Here is a 22,141-nt window from a genome sequence, read left to right as displayed (position 1 = left end):
GTTCTTTGGGAAAGCAGCAGTATTTACCTTGCCAAAATGTCAATTTTCTGGAAAAGAGCGTAATGAGGAATCATATATCCCAGCAATATTTTCTGGAACCTTCCTCTTGAGTCACACTGATAGGCATCACCTTCTGCACTTAATTCCTGGTTGCTTTTTTGTCTCCTTCACCCTCATTCTCTCTCCCTGCATGCAATCACAGTAATGCACTTTTCCAGGCTGACCTCACATTTCCAGGGAAAGAACAACATCGGAGTGTGCTTGGCAGTGATTTATTATATTCCTCCTACCTTCTGCTGCTCACCACTATCCTAGCAAGCATCTCCTCTGGGTCCTGGCATCTGTCCTGTGCTGCTAATGGAGAGCTGACTTGGAATCCAATTAACCCTTCCACTGCTGAGAGACTTTTGGACCCGTTAAAAGAAAGGAGCAATCCACGTCTTTGTAATGACACCATTAATTTACCACGGACGAGGGGGAGTGGGGTCAAACCGAAAGAGAGTAGATTGCATATTAAACTGGAGATTAGGAAGAAACTCCTCGCTGTGAGGGTGGAGAGCCCCTGGTTGCCCAGAGAAGCTGTGGCTGCCCCATCCCTGGAAGCACCCAGGACCAGGCTGGACGGGACTTGGAGCAATCTGAGATAGGGGAAGGTGTTGCTGCCCACGGCAGGGAGTTGGAAGAAGATGGGCTTGGAGGTCCCTTCAAACCCAAACCATTCTGCGGTTCCGTGATTCTGCGTTCCCACGTGGCAGTGTGGAGCTGCGGTTTAAGAAGCCAGAGAGAGCAAGAATGAGTGGAGAACCTCGCTAAACCACACCGTGCCTGCGCTCCAGGTGTGCTCCAGGTGTTGCTACCTCGATGGCACTGACCCAGTCACGGCTCGATAATTGGGGGGACACCCCTTTTTCCCACTCATAATAACAGGGACCTTGAGCGGGATTCCTCTCCTTTCAAAACTCCATTTTCCATCCTGCCCACGGGGACCCTGCCACACGTTCCTCCTGTCAAAGCACGGGCTACCGTGAGACGACCCCGCCGCGCAGGGCCCCGGGGGAAGCCGCTTTTGGGGCGGGATCCTGCCGGGCTGGGACGGTCCCGGCGAGGGGCGGGCCGATGTCGCCGGTGACGCCGGCGGCAGGGGCGGTGCCGGCGGTCGGGGCGAGCACCGCCCGTCCCTGCGCAGCCATGAGGCTGTGCCGGCCCTTTGTTGCCGGGGGTCCGCGGCCGCCCCTCCCCACGGCCGGGGCGGCCTGAGCCCGCCGGGAGGCAGCAGGAGCTGCGGCCAGCAGGATGCCATGGGGAACTGCTGGGCGCAGTGGTGCTGCGGGCTGTTCTTCCGGAGGGATCCCGGCCGCATCCAGCGCGGCGGAGGGTGAGCAGCAGCCAGCGCGGCTGCCCCTTTCCCCTCCCCGGGGCGGGGAGGTGCCGGGCCCGGCGGCTCCGCCTTCCCCGTGGGGCAGGAGCGGGTGGCAGGGTGGGCAGGGATGCGGGGTCTGGGCGCGCCCGGCGCCCGTTCCTTTCGGGAGCCGCGGCATCCCGGAGGATGGAGGCGCCGGGAGCCCGCCGGGCTCGGCGCGGTTCGTGCGGTCGGGGCTCATGCGCTTCCAGGGTCACCGGCTCCTCAGCCCCGGTGTTTTTCCGGCAGGAGATGCCCAGAGGGGTTTTTCAGGTCAGTCGCCGAAAGCCGTGCAGGCGGCCGTGCTTGTGCGAAAGATGGAAAAAAAAAACTCGGTTTTCTGCAATGTGATCTCGTCTTCGCTGTGAGTCAGAGGCTGAGACGCTGTTGGGATAAATCAGGAGCAGAATGGTTCAGATGAACTCATGTCTGTTGCAGAACGGTTCAAATTCTTATCTCTTGGAAACGTGTGACAACCAGTTCACGGAAAAGCGCTCTGCAAACGGGAAGTGCTTGAGGTTTTCCCATATCCTGCCCAGTACTGGATTCACTTATTTCTGATGTGTTAGGACAGAAATGGTTCTCAGCAGATCTGCTGAGCAGTTTACATGATGCAAGCTCGTGGCCTCTTGCTGCACATCAGCTCTGGCAGGCAAGTCTCACCTTCCAGACAAGCTGCTTCTCAGAGACAGGGGTGAAAATCCAGAGCAGTTCACGTAGAGGATACCTGCTTGTATTTTTAGTGCTCCACCAGAGGGGATGAGAACACTTCCAATGCCTTGACAGCTGGCACTGAAGCAGCAGTTTGTTGTGCTTTGAGAACACCAGGCAGTACTTGAAAGCTTCTTCCTGCACAACTTGAAAGCTTCTTCTTCCTGTGTGTTTTGCTGAGTCTTCTTGTACATGCCAATACCCCTTTATTCAGCAGGCAAATCTAGTGACAGCTTTAGTGACAAAAAATTTAGTGGCAATCACTGCATATGTTGTTAGTCCAATAGCAGGCTGTCCTTACCAGTGAAACAAATCTTACTGCCTGCTGCGGGATTGTCTAATTGTCCAGGTGTTGCACAAGCTGCAGTGAAAGTCTGAGGCATATAAAATGTACAGAGAACTGCTGGCCTCTGTGTTTCAGAGCAGGTTTGTTTTCTGGGTGTGGTGGTGGTAGTTTACAGAGCAGTATCAGTGTTGAGGTTATTCTCCTTCCACTCAGCAGGGAATTCTGTTAAAACCAAAACTGTAAAATACGGCGTATTGTAAAGTTTGCAAGTGAGATTGATACCACATTGTCCACATTTGGCTGTTTCTGGAACACCATAATGTAAAAATGTAGCTTATCAACTTAATGATTATTTTAATCACTCAGATCCTCCCCCCACCCCAGCTTCATTATCTTTATAGGCTCCAAGATTTGCCTGTAAGAGATAAACTCCTTATTAAACAACTAAGTATAGAGTTTTTAGTAAGTGTTTTTAAAAGTAGAGCTTAAGTGAGAATTATAAAAAGTGCAAACACTTTCATAGGTTGCTAATACTTCACATGAAGTTTTGGGTAGTGGTGAAGCTGATGGGTCTTCTGTTTGTTGTCCTACTGACCTCAAGCTTCTGTAATTCTGCGATTTTTGAGCTCAAACTCTGGCACAGAATTCAGTTTTCTGGGACTGATGCCCTGTTCAGCAAGCAGCTGAAGGAGCTGCTGAAAGAGTAGCTCTTCTAAAGCTGGCTTTGCTGTTGGGCTGCTTGTGATGACACTTAGGGAGCTTGCAGTGCATTTAGTTTGCTGCTCAGTTCTTGCAGCTAAGCTGACTGCAGCTTGAGTGCTTGGGAAGTTGGAAGTAGTTACCTAAAGCCTGGTGCTGCAGACTGGAATGACACGTTTGGTAACAGTGTAGATGGCCCTGGAACAATTTCCTGTCCAGAGTGCTGTTAGATGAGATGCTTAATGTTATTGGCTCCTACACACCAAATTACAGAGAAGGGCAGCAGTGAAAATACTCTTAAGTGCTCATGCCACATGTCCCAATTATCTTTGTCACGTACTACTTGATTTCCAGAGAGGAAAGTGGCCTTTCCTCTTTGCTTTCCCAGCAGTGAATTCTCTGGAAAAGGTTCTTTAGTGGCAGGAAAGGTTGTGCAAGAAGGAACCAGTGGGTAGTGCAACAAGTTGCCAGGGGAGACACTCCCTTCACTGGCTTCCAAAGGAAAATGAGATGGAGATGAAACAGGATACAGTTAAAACAATTCAGGCTTTGGCTGGTGTGTCACAGGGTTGGTGTTGGTTGCAAGTGCTGAACGATCTTTTCATGCAAGTGTAGAAATCCCTGAGGCCCTGGCTTTATTCCTTGCACCAGTCAGCACTGGTAACTGGAAACCCTGGTTTTGGAAACAGCTCGATGAAATGGATGTTGCACTGAAGAGTGTTTACATTAGAATGTTCTTCTGGATGATGGCCAAACCTCCTTGGCTAGGTAAAAATGTGTTCAGGTAACTTAACACTGTGTTGGGTTTTGTAGAGGACAGAGCTAACTGTCCTCTGCAAAAAAATTAAAATAAAATAGGAAGAATTCTTAATAAAGAATCAGGGGAAGAAACCCTGTATAAAATTAGAGTGTGATAATTTTTTTTTTAAGCTTAAAAGAGTTTCCTTGACCTCTTATTGGGTGTTTTTCTCTGAGGCTCAGCCAAGCTGTCAAAATAGATTGTATTGTTTCACACTGATGAGGTACAAGATGCCAGGAAAGAGTTAAGTGCCGTGGTGAGCAACAGCATTTTCAGAAGTTGCCTGGAACAATGTTTTTTTCTAGGAAAAATGTATTACAGGGATTGCAGAACATGCTAATAGTCTGTAAATGTCAAGTCCAGCATCCTGACAGTGATTTCATCTCTCGGGATTTTGTTTTCTTCCCCAGTTCTACAGAGGATGTTTACATGCTTTTGCCTCTGTCTGCTGTAGTAGGGATGCAGAGCTCCAGTTAATAAGTCAATGTGCTAAACACATGAAGATTTTGTTGTTATTTTATGTTTAACATATTTTAAAATCTATTTTAAATTCTCAGGCTCATTTACCTTCTGCTGTATATGGAAAAGTCTTCTGCAGTCTAACTGTAAACTTATTTTTCCAGATCCAAGTATTTTAGAACATGTTCAACAGGAGAACACTTCACTATAGAGGTGAGTACTTAGATTTTTAGCTATTTAAGAAAAAGTGGGAAAAGCTGAATCCTAGCAATGCCTTTAACACTTTCTGCAGTTCACGAACACTGAAATATTCTGGGATATTCCAGCCCAGATTGCAAAAAGGAGGTGCTGTTCTCCTCCCAGATTTTAGCTCAGTAAGGAGTTTTGCTGTAGGTGCTGACCTCTGTTTCTGATGCACTGACTAGATTTAAGATTACTATACTGAAAACCAGTGCAGAGGATTTCTATTTGCTTTTTTTTTTTTTCTTTTTATGTGACAGCTGAACTTCTGCTGGATGAGTTTGTGCAGCTTAGAATGCTTGTTATTTAATTAGGACTCTTCTCCTTTTAGGAGGAGAGACATTGGTAAGAAGGTCCAACTCTAAAAATAAAATACCTCTGAAAGTAGGGTTACAGTCCCACTGTTAGAATTGGAGTACTGTTTTTACAAGACACATCAAATATGCAATCATATTTGCTGTGTGTCTTTAGTGACTCATTATATTGAGCTGTAAAAATTATTTCTTTTTCCTCTGCAGTTTGAGAACCTGGTGGAAAGTGATGAGGTGAGTACCTGGGGCATTATGTGGAACCTGCTTGTAAAATCCTTAAAAATTTTGAATCTTCCTCCTACTTTAAGCTGAGCTATAGACTTAAATCATGGGATTTTTTTTTTTTTACTTTCAGTTTTCCTTGCACTGGAAATATGAATTTAAGGCTTTGGATAAAGATCTAAGAGATTGGTTTTGGAGAGTATGGGAAATAACCCATTAAGGAAGGGGGCACTATGGACTTTGGGAAGAAAGAAAAGAAGAGGTGTGGGGGGAAAGTGTGTTTGGAAAGACTCAAAGGAGAATTTGCTCCTGCATAAGACTCAGCAAGTATCCTCAGTCTGAGACAGAAATGGACGTGGGTTGCTCTGCTAAGGGAAGTTCTGGAAGTGCTCTGCATTTACAAAAATCAGACTTTTCTTCTTTATTTATGTTAACAGGGGGAAAGCCCAGGAAGCAGTCACAGGTAAGACTTTGAGACTGAGGACCTCTCCTTCCCTCTGCTGTCCCACTGTGAACACTAAACAAAATGGAGTAAGGGAAAAATGAGGGACAAAAACAAGTAAGGAAAAAAAAAAGTGAGATATGGACTGCAGTGACGGTAATGGTTCTATCCCAGTAGTTCCGTTAGCGGAGATGATTCTGAAAATATACTTTCTGTAAAGATATAAATAATATATATTGTGAGAGTGAGGAACAAACTGGAACTTTCAGGAGGAGCAGGCCACAGGCACAGCCTGTTGGATCTGCCTTAAAGGACTGGTCAGGAAAGTCCACACAGACAAGTCAAAGTGCAGATGTGGGTTGTCATGCATGAATAATAGATGGAGCTTTTTTTGTGTTTCCCCAGGCCTCTGACTGAGGAAGAAATTGCAGACCTGAAAGAGAGACACTACGACTCCATCGCTGAAAAGCAGAGAGTTGTTGATTTGAAGCTTCAGACAGAGGTAAGTGGTCACAGTGAGTACAAATGGTTTTCCTTCCAAAAATGTTAGGATGAGTCATGGACACTAGGAGATTCCACTCACATGGAACAATTGGGTTTTGTTCATCAGTTGGTATTTTTTAGCCTACTGGGTGCACAAATTACTTGTTTTTAATAGCTCTTAGCTGAAAAATGGAATGAACAGGCTGGGTTTCTGACCAGGATCTCTTAAATTGGACCCTTTCTTCAGTGACAAGACCAAATGGGGAATAATCCTGAATCAACTTTTCGTGTGCTAAATTTTCTCCACAACTTTCTTAAGGGAAAAAAACCCAAATAATTTGTTACTCTGTTTTAGTGCTGCAGCAGTTAATGGAATATGATGTGGAATACAATGTAGAACTTGAATGAACTTTAATCTAAAGTGCCTATGGAACTGAAAATCTTTAAATCTTTCACTGTGCAGTCCATGAAAAAATAGAAAAAAGCATTACAGCAGTTCACTAATAATAAATTTTTTCTCAGTAGTTACCTAAATTTCTCGGGCTGTTCGCTTGCGGGGAGGGAAGCTGTTAAATCCAGTTAATGCTTTAGCTGTAGTCAATTTTGTTTTATTTTGTTTTTCTAGCTGCTTTTCTTTTGTTTTCTCGCACTTATGGTTTTATTAATAGGAAGGTAGATAGGTTCTGCTTTTGTTAACCATTACTGTTTTGTTCATACACAGTTAGCCTTACAAGAGGAGAAGTTAAGACTAGAAGAGGAGGCTTTATATGCTGCACAACGTCAAGCAGCCAGGGCAGCAAAGCAGAAAAAGCTCTTGGAGGTGAGGGGGAAAAGACCCCAATATATATGAGAGCCTCTGTCCTGTTCCCATCTATGCAGACTTCCCTGATACCCTTCCCATCTCAGGAGACCTGACAAGGCTTTGGCTTGCAAAGTAGAGAAAGAAATACAAGATCTGAAAGTACAGCTGGTTGGAACAGCTGAAAATCACCATAATTGTTTGAAACAGCTTCTGTCGCCAAGTATAGATTTTGAATGAGATATAATTTTAATCTATAATTAGCTTCACACTCTTCTTATATAATATGCAGAAGTTACTGATCTTAAATGTAAAAATGATCTGTGATGGCTTTGGGGTAAAAATACCCCTGAAATTAAGCACACGTTTAATTCAGACATCATTTAGACTTGTAAAATATACTTTATATATTTGTGCACTGTATTGCTCCTTATCTTTGTGTTTCGTATAGACCCTGCTCTGGAGTTTTCATTTAATTTCTATGTCACTACCTATAGCTCTCATTTCACATTTCTTTCTCTCCACTTGCCATTTGGTGTGGGAGGGTTAATTATTTCTGACCTTTTTGCCTGCTGGGGTTTTTTTTCTTACCACTTTTGATCTATATAAAAGCCAGCAAAAGTAGATTTTTTTTTTTTAATCGTGTTAACGGATTTTTGTAGAAGTTCTGTGCAAGAAATGCTGTATTTCTTGTCTTTAAGTATTTTTAATATGCACTTCTTTTAGTCGGGACCTAAGACAGAATGGATTGTAGAGATTTTAATTTCCTCGTGGTGTAAAATTAGTACCACTTATCTCCTGCTCAAACAGCCTCCTCAAAACCCATAAGGATTATAAGGATCTTAAGGAAGCGTTTTTGTCCAGATATGCATTGAGCACTTAGCCCTTCTAGATGAACTGGAAGCTATTTTTGAATGCATCATTCATCTCCCTGCTGTTTGTGGGCACAAATGGGAAAATTGCTTTTTCCCTGGAAGTATGGCAAGCTCTCTGAAAGCTCATTTGGCTTGCTGATGTTGCCCTACTAAATGTCAGTGTCTGTAACAGCAGGGAATTTTAATATGTGTGTGTCCTGGAACTGGCAGTGCTGGATATTGGGATGTGACCTGGCAAAATGGGGAGATAATCTATATTGGGTATTAAGTGGGTATAGGAATCCTGAAAGAAAATCGATGCATGTGTCAGTAATTGATTTTGACAGATTTGTTGACTGTGTTGTGCCAAATTTCTGTCTGTTCCTCTCTGCGTTCTTGAATCTTTTCACCTCTAACTAGCACAACGTGATATTTTTGCTTCCACTTTTTTCTCTACACTCCCCGTTTGCTCATTTCCACCTGCAATTACTATTACTTAAATATCCAAGATGCAAAGTGTGCCAGAAAACACCACCCACCATCATCCTCTTGGGACTGAAAAACACCAGATCCAGTGCAGTTACCTCCCCACACCCGAAGCAAAGAGCAGTTCTCAGATGAAGTTGACAGTAGCAGAGTTATTAATATTTTTGGCCCTGCAAGGCAGCAAAGCTGTTATTAATATAGATGAAGCACTTAGTGCTGATGGAGACAGCCAGAGGAGATGGCAGCACTGCTTTGCACAGGGATGAAAGGATTTGTAGGAAATATTTATCTTTTAAATGGCAGGGTGGCTGTTCCTGGGCACGAAGCAAAAGAAAACCAACATCACCCAGGTGTTTATTGTGCACTGAAAACACTTTAAGAAGAAAAGGAGACAAAACAGGTGCAGTCCTGACTGAGGTGGTGTCCATGTTTCTAAAAACTGATGGGCTTTTTTTGGGGGGTGCATAAAATAGGATGAAGTGTTGAGAGCTCTGAGTGTTCAGCTTTTTCAACGATCCGCTTTTCTCGCTAGCAGCGTAGGCAGCACAGGATAACGCAGAGAGCACATGCTGTTAACAATGGAGAGTTCCAGAGGTAAGAGACCAGATTTTATTCATGAAAACTGAGACTCTTCCCTGTCTGTACTCCTGTTCCTCATCTGGAAAGCTAGGGGGTATTTTGGGCTCATTCTGGTTCACGCTGGAGTTACTAGACTGCTGCATACAGTGCTACTCCCAGCTGCTAACAGATATTTACACACACAAAATCCAGTGGTGTATTTTAAGAAGGTGTTTATATGTAAAATTTCAGCTAATATAAACATACTTTTATTGTTCAGAGCCTGTTTTAAAAACCCAATAGAAGCACACTATTTAAATGGCTTAAGAGTCTGCCTGTTCCTTCATTAATATTCTTAATTATATTTATTTATTAAATATTTAAGTCTTTGTTTCTTTTAAGTCTCTTCATTCCCATCTTCTGTGTTCAATGGTGATGGTGGGGAAAACAAGCTAAAAAAAAAAAAGTGGAGACATTTACAGTGGAATGGTGTTTGAGTTTAGAAAAAACTCATGCACTGAAGACATGGGGACTGGAGGAATTTTGCTATGGAAGCACACTTAGAATAGGAGCTGAGAAAACTGAGTAGGAACTGGCCAGATTTTAAAATCAATGGACTGCAGGAGCAGGGTTTGAATGCATTACTTAAAAAGTGATTTGAAAATTAAGGAGATTTTATCTAAAGTGATGAAGAGAGGAGAAGAGTTGTTTTGAATTATTCAATTGATTTTTAACTGAAAATACTAATAACAATTGAGCAGAAGCATGGACTGGGAGAGGATGTGGTGAATAGGAATAGAAAGGCATTTTGTAGATGATTTTATAAAACGTTTAGTTCAGGGTGCATGTGCTTTGTAGCACAGAGCTGGGGGCATGTGGATTAACATATTTTTGATGGCACCTTTGGAGGTTTCTAAAGCTTTAAAAATTGTGTTCTTGCAGCTCTGTGGCAGAGGAAGACCTCGACCCTTTCCTAAGGAATACAAAATTCCAGTATGAAGCTTTCCGAAGTAGTAGTAAGCACATCTTTAAATGTTAAGGGACCCTGAGGGGCACAGAATGCTGCTTCTTTTCCTAGATAAACACAGATTATTTATAGTTTTATGTTTATGCACACAAATACAAAGTGTGCATACATGTATCTGTAATTTAAAAATATGATCTTTTTTTATCTGTTAAATAAAAGATAGTGGCGAACATTTCTTATAAAACCAGTTGAAGATGCAGATGTGTGTTTATAGCTTTTTTTAACATCCCTTGGCAAAGTAATTAGAAGCATATTAATGCTTAATTTTTTTGTAATGAAGTGCAAGAGGTAAATTTGCCTGCCTGTACTAAAAAAATCCACTAACATTTTAAAGGAAAACAATTTGCTAAGCTTTTATCTGTAAGTTTTGGTGATGGTACATGACAACCACTAAGGTGGATGACTGTGTGAGTAGTTTGGTTTTTTGGGGAGGAGAGGGTTGATTTGGGTTTTGTTTTATTTTTACAAGTCTTCATACAAGCCAAGCTTACAGCTTATTAAACTCCTTTCTAGTTCTAATTAGGCAATATCTCAGTGATATTGACTATTTATAAGCTACTGATTACTCTTTGAACTGATAAAGTGCCTTTTCCAGCATTCCTGAGGTTTAAAGGGTCACAAAGCACGATGAGAGCTTAATTTAAAATTTTACTTTTGCATGTTTAACCTGAAATCCAAGTACATTTACAAATTAAAAATACATTATGGGTTTTTTTTTAATAGGGCTTTCATCTGATGCCACAGTGCTGACACCCAACACGGAGAGCAGTTGTGACTTGATGACCAAAACCAAATCAGTGAGTGGCAACGATGACAGCACCTCATTGGATTTAGAGTGGGAGGATGAAGAAGGTATTTATCTTGCATTTCAGGTTTATCCTGAACTCCAGAGTTAAAGATGTTGACAATTTAAGCTGCATTCATTGTACATTTGTCTTTTTCAAAAGGGAAGGTGATTTAAAACTTGTTTCTGATAGAATTTCTGACAAGTTTGTAATGGTTTAAACTATAAATTATTTTTACTGAAAAATTGCCTTATTTTTGATAAATGTGGAGAGATCCCTCCTAAATGAATTCATTTATTAGGATACTCCACTAGATAAATAAATTCATTTCCCTGCATTTTGTGGCACTGACTTGTAGACTCCTGACAAAAGTAATGGTAAAGAAATGCTGCCCTCTCGTGAGCCAGGAGCTGAGGAAGAGCTTGTTCTTCCTTCCAAAATGTGGAGGTTGGTCAGGAGTCTGACTACAATATTTTGGGAAAAACCCTTATTACTTGTACTGTAACATTCACTGGGGACTTGGATCTGCATTCCAAGGAGTATCCCAGCAATCATACAGCAGTATCATCACTGCTGTATTTCTGCATTTCCTCATTGTTGCCAATACCTGCTCTTTTGTTTACTAAACCTGCAAAAGCTCTTAGTTGAAACTTTATCCAAAATGTTGAGACCTTGACTATTGAAAGGCTCGCCAAAAATAAGCAAGAGATTGTTTTTTAGCCAATCTAATAGGTGATTAATGTCCGTAATTACTGACAAAATCAGAATAATCTTAGATGTCTTTGAGCAGTGACCAGAACCGTATTTAGCGTGGAATTAAACAAACTGAAGACCTTTCCGATCTATCCAAATTCCACCCTCGTTTCTCCTAGGAGAAACGTAGAAGTTAGGTGCAAACTCACCAGGACGTGTTTCTCACGCGCGTGTGTTAAACGCCAGGCATGAACAGGATGATCCCGGTGCGGGAGCGCTCCAAGACGGAGGAGGACATCCTGCGGGCAGCGCTGAAGTTCAACAGCAGGAAGCCAGGGAGCCACCCGGCCTCAGCCTCCGACGATTCCAACGGGCTGGAATGGGAGAACGACTTCGTCAGCGCCGCCGTGGACGACAACGGCAACTCCGAGTACGCCGGCTTCGTCAATCCCGTGCTGGAGCTGTCGGCCTCGGACGTCAGGCTGTCAGATTCCGAGCACCAGGACAGATAGTGACCATCCCAGCACGGCCCCTGCCCGTGACCAAATGCTGGAAAGGGAAGTGGAATCAGCCACAAAGCCACTTGGCTCTTTTGTAACCTGCTTCCCTTTTTCTTACGCGCGGATCGGCGAGCGACGGGAACGACTCGCTGTCCGGATGGATTCAGAACTAAGTGCAATTTTATCATCTACCTTCTTCTCCACTTTTGTGAAAACTGGGATGATTCTATTGTGTATATTTCTGGGTATCTGGATTTAATATAAAACTATCTGCACTAATTGGAGCTTCACAGCTTTGACTTATCTATATTTTAACTCGCCTTTTTTTTCCTGGATGATGATTCTATTGATTTTGCTTTAAAATTCATCATTGGCCTAATATTTATCTCAGAAACAGTCCTGTATAATTTATTTAATACTTGAAGATAGAGAAATAATTTTAAAATATTTTTATTTCCGGTCTGTGCTTTTTGACTTGCTCTTCAGCTGTTTAGAGGGTGCAAAAGTAAGAGCTGCAAAACAAATCTGACACATAGCAGATTTTCAGATTTTCCCCTGTCTGTCTAGCTTAAAGCCTTCCTAGTCTTATGTTGTCCTTTTTCCATTTATTTTAATTTTTTTTATTACTGCACGCTAAGCACGGTTAACCTCAATGAACATAGTAAAACTCATCAGGTTAGGTGAGGTACCGCCTTGTATAATAACATGCCAGACTTAGTAAGCGTGTGCTAGATAGAAAAGCAAAAATAAAATAAAAATTCTCTACATGTGTCACTAAAATGGGAATTTTAACCAGTGGAGAACTGGGAGGACCAAAGTCTTGTTTTCCCAGCCCCCCTGAACAGACCAACCTCTGTTGCTACGTGGTCCTTAAAATTCCTCAGTTGTGGAAAATTTATAATTCCACTGGACCAGAACAGTTATGGAAAAGCAACATCCAGTGAACAAAGTGGGGGAGGGATGATGGCTCTGCTGCTGGGGGTGGGAAGAACAAGAACCTAAAGACTGAATTTCTACTTCTGCATTTTGAAAAGAAAGAAGAAAAATTCATGTTTTAACAGTGTGTTGAAGTGCTCTGCCTTTCCTGTGCCTCTCAAGTGGATGGTTAATCCTTCTAATAGGGACTGAAATCCAAGGAGGTATTCATATTCAGTGACTGCACCACTGCTGTCCTGTGCTGTGTGGTCTCCCCGGTATTCCATGTCAATCTTACTTTTTAACAAAAGAGAACCTGCAAAGTACTTGCAGATCTCAAGCTTTCCCCAAAGTTTCAAAGTAAAGCCATTCTGCTCTGCCATTATTTTGTGCAGCTGTCTCATTTTTCCAGGGGAAAAAGGGTGACAGGGTTTAACTTTGTTTTGGAGTAAAAGGGAACACGTGGTAAGTAATGAACCTGCTCTGTCAATCATCAGACCTGAATGTGTCGGTGAAAGTTGTGTGAAAAATGTGGTTTAGCTCATCTGAAGCTATTTGGAATATTTGGGTCATTACAGTGTGGATAAGGAACGAAAATACTGCACACTGGGGTTAAATGTGTACAAATAACCTAGAGAACAGATGAATCCTGTTGGTAACATTCCATCTCTTCAGTTGTACCTGTGTCACTGAAAATATTTTACTGCCATTATTTATATTTGCAATACTTGTAATGAGCTTTAAAGATCTGTAAACATCAAATGTATATTTTGGGTTTGGCCTAAGCTACTGCTGTGTGACTTCTGGGTATTTCTTTGTATAATATATTCATATGGGAAGGAAGGCAACTTCCTCAACATGTAAATAACATGTTTTTTTTTACCTGCTGAAACTGTCACCTCCCCTGTCCCGGTCACTGCTTCTCCTGGCCAGGGAACATGAGGTGACCTTGTCCTGACCATGCCTTGAGGAAGTCAATCAGCTGACAGTCCTGCCCTTAGAACAGACAAGCACTTAGGAAAAAGGAGGCTGACTCCAGCTTTTTCTGAGATGGGCATGTTCTGTAGCCATGGTTAATGAGAACATTTGCAGTACTCAGTGCACCACACTGGGTGACTTTTGAAGTGATTCTCTATCTCTGTGGGTATTTGAGAAACGGAGGGATTCTATAAGTAGCTCACATGAAGCAGTTCAAGGGTACTGTAAAATGCCGATCTGGACAAATTTAAAAGTCATTAAAATTTTCAGCAAGTCTTACATTTGACAGTGTGGTATCTGTTTCTGGGTTTGTGGCAGCCATGTCAGAGCCCTGCTGAATTCCAGTGTTCCTTTTGAGGGCCTGTTGCAGAAGACCTGAGGAATTTGGAGCATGGAGCCCTTCTCCTGTTGGATATGAGCAACTGTAGCCACACCCTTTAAAGGCAAAATAACCTTCCTTGTGTAAATTATCTTTTGCTGGTCAGATCAATGTAGTCATAGGGGACAACTCATTTTTTAATGTGTGTTTTACACAGTTGATTCTTACCTCAAGTAAATACAGCTGAGCAAGTGATTGTTGTTTGGAAACCAGAGCCTGGTTCCAGGCTTGGAAAACATGGCAACAAAGTAATTTTGTCACAGAGGAGATGAACGAGACAAATCCTACATTAACCTGTGTTTGAGTTTCATAGCCTCTCCCATGGCTTTCTCACACTTGTGGTTGGTTGCCTTACTATCAGCTGTTCCTCCCCTCAGTTATAATTATGGTTTTCTTGGAATGATTAATGCTGAAATACATCCTAATATTTAGGGATGATAAAATGGGTAACTCCTGCCCCAGTGTGTCTTTCAAGCAAACTAAAATATTTGACAAAATAAAAAAGCCAAATGCCAATGAAAAGCTGAGCCCCTGACAAAGAAAAACTTAACTGCAACAACCTGAAAAATGCTTAAAAGACAAGAAAATAATTAAGAGACGTTTGGGTAGAGGAGTAGAGGTAGAAAACTTCCTGAAAGTATTTAAGTAAATTCTTACCTTGGAGTGATGGCATTTTTGGAAAGCCTGGAATAGTGCCAGTGACAGTCTCTTATCTGGATGGTCCTGGAAATAATTTTATTCTCCAAAAATTCGTCTAGATTGCAGCTATATAATGGAGCAAATCCTTAATACAGAACAAAATATATTTATTGCAAAACTAATGTGGATTTTTATAAACCATGATCATTGATGCTATGTGTTTGTCTACATCACAAGCAAAAGTAGTTAACTTGCAAAAAAAAAAAAGTTAATTAAATAAGTAGAAATAAAAAAGAAACTTAGCTTTGAAGCTAATAAAAACATAAATTCAAAAGGACAAAGCGTTTCTAAGTTGCGAAATCTGTGAAGTCACAACCTAGGCTCGCAAAAAACACTGTTTGGAATTTGGTGTGCAAAGCAGAGCACGAAGTACAATATGCAACAAGACATTGTGTCACCCCTTGGCTGGGACCAAAAACCCTGTTGTGCATGCTCTGTATTAATGACTGTTCAATGTCCCTTCAAGGCACGCGGCCACAGTTCGAACCTGCTGCCATGGATCTGAGTGACCTCCCACCTCCCACACCTTTCTGGGCATCAGAGAGCCCTCAGTGAAGGCAGTGGCAGGAATCCATTTCTGTGGAGCAGTGCTGTGGAATGCCTGTGCTGAAAACACCAAGTAAACTGATGTGCAGCAGTCAGCAAGCACCGCCAAGAACACTGGGCTGAGGTGAGAGCCGTGTATGTTGGAGACTACAAAACCTGATCCAGCCTCCTTCCCCCCGCTAGTACAGCTCGTTTTCATCAATCTCTGTGGGGCTTTTGCCTTGGGAAAGAGAAAAGGAAGGAGAAATGCCATTCTCGGGTATAGGCTGCAGGGATGGCAGGCACCTTTCTTGTAAGATGGGTGCTTCAGCCAAGTGTAAGTGAATCTCAAAATAATCCACGGCCTCCCCTTCTTGAATCTCTGCCAGGATCTGGTAGTCCCCAAAACAGATGATGCACTTCAGGGGCAGCTCGATTTTGTTCAAGTAACCCAGTTCCGTTTGGTTGACGGTCAGTTTGGTTTTCTTGCTCAAGTTCTTGACCTCAAAGCCATACTCCGAGGTGTGGAGCTTCCTGTAGAACTGCAGGGAGAACTGGATGCGGGAGACGCGCGTGTCCATCAGGCTGTAGCGGCAGAGGCTGGAATCGCGGCCGAACTTGGCCGTGTCGTCCGCCCGGACCTGCTGGCGCCTGCAGAAATCCAGGCAGCGGAACATCATCTTCTCGCCCTGGCCGGGGTGGTAGAAGGTCAGGTGGAGGCACGTCACTGTCTCCTCTGTTTCGGCCTCCTCGAAGGAGCTCATGATGAGAGGAGCCCTCAGAACCAGGAGAGGGCAAAATCACGGCGTGGAACGGCTGTGGAACCCAACAAATTGGTTTGAGCGTGGCACTGAAATACTTCCTGTGCTGCTCTACACTGGACAGAACCTGCAGATACCTGACGACAAACATGATGAAAGCACAGGAGTGGGAGCTCAGCAGCCACGACTGACCACTGCTGCCAGCAAGCTCTTCGTGAGGGTCTCACAGGCAGATTTATCTTTGCAAGAAATATGTTATTTAGCAGTAAGATTTGCCTGACAGACTTAAAATGGAGTTAGGCACTAGTGGCTGGGCCTGTGCGCCCTGTTCTCGGTGTGTCCTGTGGCTGGAAGGTATCAAGGGACTTTTACCAACAGTCTGTGTGTAGGCAGTGATAATTCAAATATTTATAAAGCATTCCTTGGGCTCACTGAACTGACCTGTTGCACAGAAAGTGTTTAGAAGTGACTGCATAAAAAGTGAATGCAAAAGTTGGACTGTCCACAAGACCTAAAAGAGGAATTGTCACCACCTCTAGCTATTTCCCCATTGTCTGTTGGAAAACCCCAGCTCTCTGCTGCTGAAGAAGTGCTAAAAAAATTTACTTTTCTTTTGTTTGATAGTTTTGTGCTGTTTTTTAAAGTTCTTCACATGCAGCACAGAGACCACATACTTATGAAACAAATTCTGTTCCAAGGCCTGAGCGACTGCAGTGCACCCTAATAAAACCAGCTCAGGAAAGGCTGCCATCTGGTTCTCTAAATGCAAGGCCAGCATCTTCCCGCACTAAAACTGAGCCTTGAAAAGAAAAGTCTTGCTGTCTGAAAGTAGAAACCAGCAAATGAGCTCCCAGTTACTCACCAGAGGAACATGTGTGCAGCCATTTCTCCGGTATCACACAGAGCAGATGTTTCTACATCCAGATTGCTGTAAGATCCCAGTGTGTCTCACACAGATCTGGAGCTCACCAGCTCCATTCAGAGCTTTATGACTGGCTGAATCATCACTGCAATGAAGTGATGATTGTGTTTTGTGATGACGGAGTTGACTTGTGGTTTTTACACGCTGTACACAAACACCAAGCATAGTGCATGCTGGTGTATCAGTGCATGATTTTCTGTATGAAACCTCAAAACTGGTTCCTCTGCACCTTAAACACAAAATCAGCCACAGTTCTGACACAATAGCTCAGCAACCTCATCTTAGCTACTGAAGCAGGTTGCAACAGCACAGATGATGAGTGAAAACACAGAATTTTCAGCAGAGCTCCCTTTAAAACAAGCTAGGAAATATCATCTGTGCTTTTGGCAGGAATACAGACAGATGCCCTGGTAGCAGGTTACTCCTTTGCCATCTGTGAGCCAAGCTGTGGTGGCACCATTATCAGTCCCTCCTCCTTGTGGATTCCCAGGTCTCTCTGGGATGCTGGAAGCACCTCGGTGGGCCAGGAGGGACCGGCCCCGTGTCTAGCTCTGCCCTTCCTTGTTTTGCACCGGTAAGGGGATATTCCATGAGGTCAGGGGATATTACACGAGGTCATCTTTGGGTGAAGGGGGGAAACCACTGAGCGCTTTCATTATGTTTGCAGTTCAGCCCGCAGAGGCACTTCTGTGCCTTGCCACTGTAGTTCACCTTACCGAGTTTTACAGACGGCTGCATTAATTTAAAAAAGAACAGCCACCCATTGCTTCGGCAGCACCCACTGATGAACCTGGATCTCGGCAGCTCCCAGAGGATCTCCCGGCTCCACATCCACATCCACAATCACCTCAGGCATCCCCTCACGGCTGCCCAGTGCTGCCCCAAAGGCTCACCGAGGTGGAGGAGCACACTGAACATTCCCGCACGTAAATGCTGAAGGAGTTTCTACTTACCAGAGAGCATCGGCCAGGAGGAAGAAACTTTCTGTGGATCTCCCTCGCAGCTCTGTCGGCCGTACCTCCACCGGAGCCAAACCCACCTCACCATCCTCTCCTAGGGGACAGCGAGTGCCACTACCCCCACTTCCAGAGGCAGCAGAACAACGGGAATACGGGCTCCGGCTCCCGGAGCAGGCTCGGCGCCACCTCCCCACCCCACAGCCCGGGATGCCCCGGACCGAACCCACGGGAAGTGCCTGGCGACATGCCGGCTGCCCGCCGATCTATCCCGCCCCCTTCCTTCCCTCACGGCGGCCCAGCCCGGCTCTCACCTGCCGGGGTGCGGCGCTCCTCGCTCCCGGGAATCCCGCGGGAGCCGCGGGAAGCGTGAGGCGGGAGGAGCCGGAGCGGGCGGGCCAGGGGCGGGAAGCTGCGGGGCCGGAAGTGGAACGTCTTTAAAAATAAAAGGGGAAAAAAAAATAATTTTTTTTAAAGAGTTAAATTATTTATTACAGCGAATCGCACTATAGCCGCGGGTCTGTCCGGGGTTTCGGGGCCATCTGAGCATGTGCTCAGAGCCCTGTCAGGGATCACAAGTTCGCGGGCTGGGCTGTCAGGCAAAATAATTCCGGTTTTTCCCCCCCAAATGAACGCTTCCAGGAGTAAAACGCTTTGGTAAGCGGCACGCTATATGAGCATACAGCAGTTGACCTGATTATATTATTAAATTGATTATTTTAAAATATTTGGTTGCTTGCTTTAAGCAACCGCAGTTAGGTTCATTGCGCCGCCTTCGGCAAATAGCCTAATCTTCCCCTGGCCGATGGTCCAAAGGGATCTGAAAACTTTTCCTTACTTCTCTTTTTATCTCCCTTTACAAATCCTGAGACAGCCGTGGATTCTTCTTTATCCAGCGGCTTGGTTTTTCGTATTCACCTGTGTCACTCCCCAGCACAGGGCCAGTGGCGAAGCAAACCTGTTCCTTTTCCATCCAGATCCCGAATGTTCCGTGTCCTCCCTTCCCTGTGCCTGCACAGCGAGTAAGTACTGAGGGTTTGCTTGCTCTGGCACGGGCTGTCAAATTCTGCCTCTGTTCATACAAACTGCTTTTCACTTTTTATCTCTTCAGCAAACAGGTACATGACTTGTGGGTTGATAAGTTCCCTTGTAGTTCTTGTGGAATAACTTTTATATGTATGCAGCCTACTACGGCTGTTCCATGGGCTCTTCTCCCTGACATCAGGGGAAAAAAAAAAAGGGATTAAACTGTGTTTTGCAAGAAGTTGTGCTGAAGAGCAGAGAAGGAAAAAATTATTCCAACTTTCTGCCACACGTGAAGGCTTTTTTTACAGCAGGCAGGGCTGGGCCTGTGTGCTCACACAAGAAAAATGAAATACTTTGCTGCCTTCTGGAAAGGCCAGAATTGCGCAACCCTGCTGTTTATTGCATCTGTCGATAGTTATAATTCCTGTCAGTCCTTTGTTTCCGGAAAGAGCCAAGTCCCAGGTCATCAGACAACTTTTCTGATAGGATTATTTTGATACTTGTATCTATTGAGGTATGTAAGGACCTTTCCTTTTTTTTTCCCCGTAGGGTTGTGTAACATCAAATTAGTCGCATGTTCCTTTATTGTTTTATGATTTAAGTATAGCTCTGTGTGATTTTGTACAGGGGAGGGCAGAAACTGGATTTACAGCTTCTCTCTTCAGTAAGTTTCTAGTCAGTTGAAACGCTGCCAGCTTCAGTAAAGCAGCTCCAGGTTTGCCCTTTATAAGAAAAAAAAAATGCAGGCACTCTGTGCCTGTGGGGTTTTTGGGTAATATTCCTGCTAAAATTGTTCTGTGCTGTAGTAGAGGTCATTCCAGTATTACAATAACTTCTTCTTTTAGTTGAAATTTCTTCGGTTGAAAGCGAAACTGTGGATAAATGTGGTTTTTGGGGTAATTTAGTGTTTTTCAGCCTGGAAGACCGAGGTGGTTTAGATGTGGCTGTGACGGAGTGTTGTTCTTCTCACAACTGATTCCTGTAACTCCAGAGCCTACATAGGGAAATCTGGGAAATGGGAAAATACCAGCAACTTTTATGTTGCTGTCAGTCCTAACTGGTTTAGGAAATGGGAGTCAGTGAGGGGAAATGTGTTTCTTTCTCTTTCTGGGATGTTTCATGGTGGGCCAGAAGAGTTATAAGAAGTATAGTCTCTTAATCGTCTGTGGGAGTGGTTATGAGTTGGGAATGCTCTGGTGACATTTCTTGGACAATTGGGAAAAATGTCCTTTTGTAGTTCTGTCTCTGTTAGGGCATAAAAGCCTTTCTGTGGGCATTTGAGACCAGCATCAGTCCAGACAAGTCTGAAACTTTCTCCTTGTCTCTGCTGTTTAAGTTGACATGATCGAAGTATCCTCACCCTGCTGAATCATCAGGAAATCTGGCCTGATTTCTGCTGTGCTGCCATTTCCACAGTTCTGTCCCTCTCTCTTAAGGTTAGATTTTGAACCTGGCTAGCAAAACTGTCGATGCGGTGCTGGGATTTGCCAGTGACTTCAGGTGTAAAGGCTGCCAACAGCTGTGAATGTTGCGTGTGAGTATAATTCCCGTGGTTTTTTTGGTCGCCGGCGTTCCCACTCACTGGCACAGCTTGTCCCCAGTGTCACCAGGCAAACGCTGAGGCAGATGCTGTGACCTGCTGGCACCTCTTGTGCCAAGCATCGCCGTGGGTTCGGGTGCACCGAAGGTTAGTTTTGGGGCAGAAAAGTGCAGAAGTGGTGCTTTACCAGCTCTGGGCACAGGAGGACACCAGCCACATCACACGGGGGACGGCTGTGATGTGGTGAGCTCAGAAAGCCTGAGGGGGATGCAGTGGGTGGGCACTTGTCCCCCCCAGCCCTCTCCATACCCCAGGAGTGTCTCCCCAGGCACATGAGTCCTGTTTGCTGGCTTTCCCTGGCCTTAAATCCCTCACTCGTGTCTTGGCACCTGTCACATGGGCTGTACCTGCCCTGGCATGGGATGATGGCACAGGGGTGACCCAAAACTGTCCTTCAGGTACCTGCCGGGTCACTGAGGAGGAGCCGAGTGAGAGCTGAGTGATTTAGAGCCACAAACCCCAGGCTGCTCACAGCCCTTTGCTCATTCCAAACCACCCAAGCACTCCGAGCACAGGAGTGGGAGCCAGTAGATGGCAATGTGTGATCAGGCACGGAAGACAAGGTTCGTTTTGGGGGACTTTTGTGGTTTGTGGTAATTAGTTGTAGGTTTGGGTGGGATGTGGGGGGGACGGGGGGGGGTGGTTTCTTTGCTTTATCTTTATTTTTATTTTTAAGTCATACATTTCATTTTGGTAGTGCAAGAGCTGTCGTGGTGCTTGTAAGTTAATGGTAATAATGGCAGTGACAACTTCCAGGAGCTGGGAAAAGCCTAATGGAGTAGGTGACAACCTGTAGTGAGGTTCTGCAATGAGTTGTTACTGCACAGTGCCTCACGTTCAAACAGAAAAGAGACAGGCCCTTCTCAAAGGCAGGTGCACTCCAGAGATATCCCGCTGTATTCCACTGGATGTCAGTGTGAGAGGGAGGAGAGGAGCACAGGGAGGATGTGTATTCCCTGAAGTTTTAGCTCCCAGTGCCAAGAGCAGCTCCACTCCGTAAGCAGAGAGGAGATTTTCCAAAGGAGGAAAAGAGGGCACAGTTCCCTCTGTTTAGTTCCTTCTTTGCTCCTTGTTTACTCAGGAAAAAGAACTCTTCCACTTCTCTTTTCTTCTCATCAGAGCAGAATAAACTGATGAGGAATATTCACCTTGGCTGCTGAGAAGTACTCCTGGCAAGATGGACTTTGTTTATATCACTTTCCAAGTTCTCATTTTTGTTCTACATCATGATCTGCCCTTTGTCCTCCTTTAGAGCCTCTCTGGCTTCTCCCTTTCTTTTTCTTCTCAGTTTCTCTTCCATTTTCCTGCCCTTCCTGCTCTCTGCTGTTCTTCCCTCTTACCCTCCTGATTATTTTTCCTATTCCCTCTGCTGCTCCCTCCACCTTGTGTTTGTTTTTTGTCTGGACTCTTTCTCCCTCCACTGCAAAGGAAAAAATAACTTTTGCTGCTATTTTGATAGCGACGAGGTTGAACATTATCTTCAGCAGGCCCCACATTTTATAGTGGAGGCTGAATCCATTCTCCTTGTCTGGTTTGACACCATTCAGACAGAGAAAATTCCATGTGCACACTGCAGGCTGAGGAGAGTCAGCCTTTCCAGTTCCCTTCACTGAACAAAGAAAGTAAT

The 22,141-nt window shown here is 44.3% G+C and overlaps 3 protein-coding genes across 22 annotated transcripts in view; 2 read left to right on the top strand and 1 right to left on the bottom strand.

Annotated features, from left to right (window-relative positions):
- Positions 1-1,154: 1,154 nt before the first annotated feature.
- On the top strand, positions 1,155-13,925 carry AP1AR (adaptor related protein complex 1 associated regulatory protein). 9 transcript variants are annotated; one of them, XM_021531566.3, is made up of 10 exons: positions 1,155-1,375; positions 4,518-4,566; positions 5,112-5,138; positions 5,564-5,589; positions 5,974-6,070; positions 6,773-6,871; positions 8,726-8,784; positions 9,691-9,764; positions 10,499-10,627; positions 11,500-13,925. In XM_021531566.3, exons 1-10 carry the CDS (start codon positions 1,299-1,301, stop codon positions 11,763-11,765), a joined length of 903 nt encoding a protein of 300 aa, XP_021387241.1. In that variant the 5' UTR covers positions 1,155-1,298; the 3' UTR covers positions 11,766-13,925. The 9 variants fall into 9 exon arrangements, with proteins under 9 accessions (XP_021387241.1, XP_021387239.1, XP_021387243.1 ...); XM_021531564.3 differs by having other exon boundaries at positions 8,723-8,784; XM_085578354.1 differs by lacking the exon at positions 1,155-1,375 and adding an exon at positions 1,473-1,672.
- Positions 13,926-14,814: 889 nt separating this feature from the next.
- Positions 14,815-18,250, bottom strand: TIFA (TRAF interacting protein with forkhead associated domain). Of its 3 annotated transcripts, none has more exons than XM_085578359.1 (3): positions 18,203-18,250; positions 17,886-17,985; positions 14,815-17,017 (listed from the first exon to the last, which is right to left on the bottom strand). In XM_085578359.1, exon 3 carries the CDS (start codon positions 16,011-16,013, stop codon positions 15,450-15,452), a length of 564 nt encoding a protein of 187 aa, XP_085434485.1. In that variant the 5' UTR covers positions 16,014-17,017; positions 17,886-17,985; positions 18,203-18,250; the 3' UTR covers positions 14,815-15,449. The 3 variants fall into 3 exon arrangements, with proteins under 3 accessions (XP_085434485.1, XP_021387238.3, XP_085434486.1); XM_021531563.4 differs by having other exon boundaries at positions 14,815-16,065; XM_085578360.1 differs by lacking the exon at positions 17,886-17,985 and having other exon boundaries at positions 14,815-16,065.
- Positions 18,251-18,268: 18 nt separating this feature from the next.
- Positions 18,269-22,141, top strand: part of ALPK1 (alpha kinase 1) — a 33,410-nt gene continuing 29,537 nt past the window's right edge. For 2 of the 10 annotated variants that reach the window (XM_085578343.1, XM_085578341.1), the window contains exons 1-2: positions 18,923-19,428; positions 20,351-21,077. The gene's annotated coding sequence lies outside the window, so the exon portion shown is untranslated. The other 8 variants (XM_085578342.1, XM_085578344.1, XM_085578345.1 and 5 more) reach the window with 8 other exon arrangements.

Source organism: Lonchura striata, chromosome 4 (assembly GCF_050655825.1).
Source record: "Lonchura striata isolate lonStrDom1 chromosome 4, ASM5065582v1, whole genome shotgun sequence".
NCBI lineage: Eukaryota > Metazoa > Chordata > Aves > Passeriformes > Estrildidae > Lonchura > Lonchura striata.
Note: the sequence above shows the minus strand (reverse complement) of the source record. Positions and strands in the feature narration are given on the sequence as shown.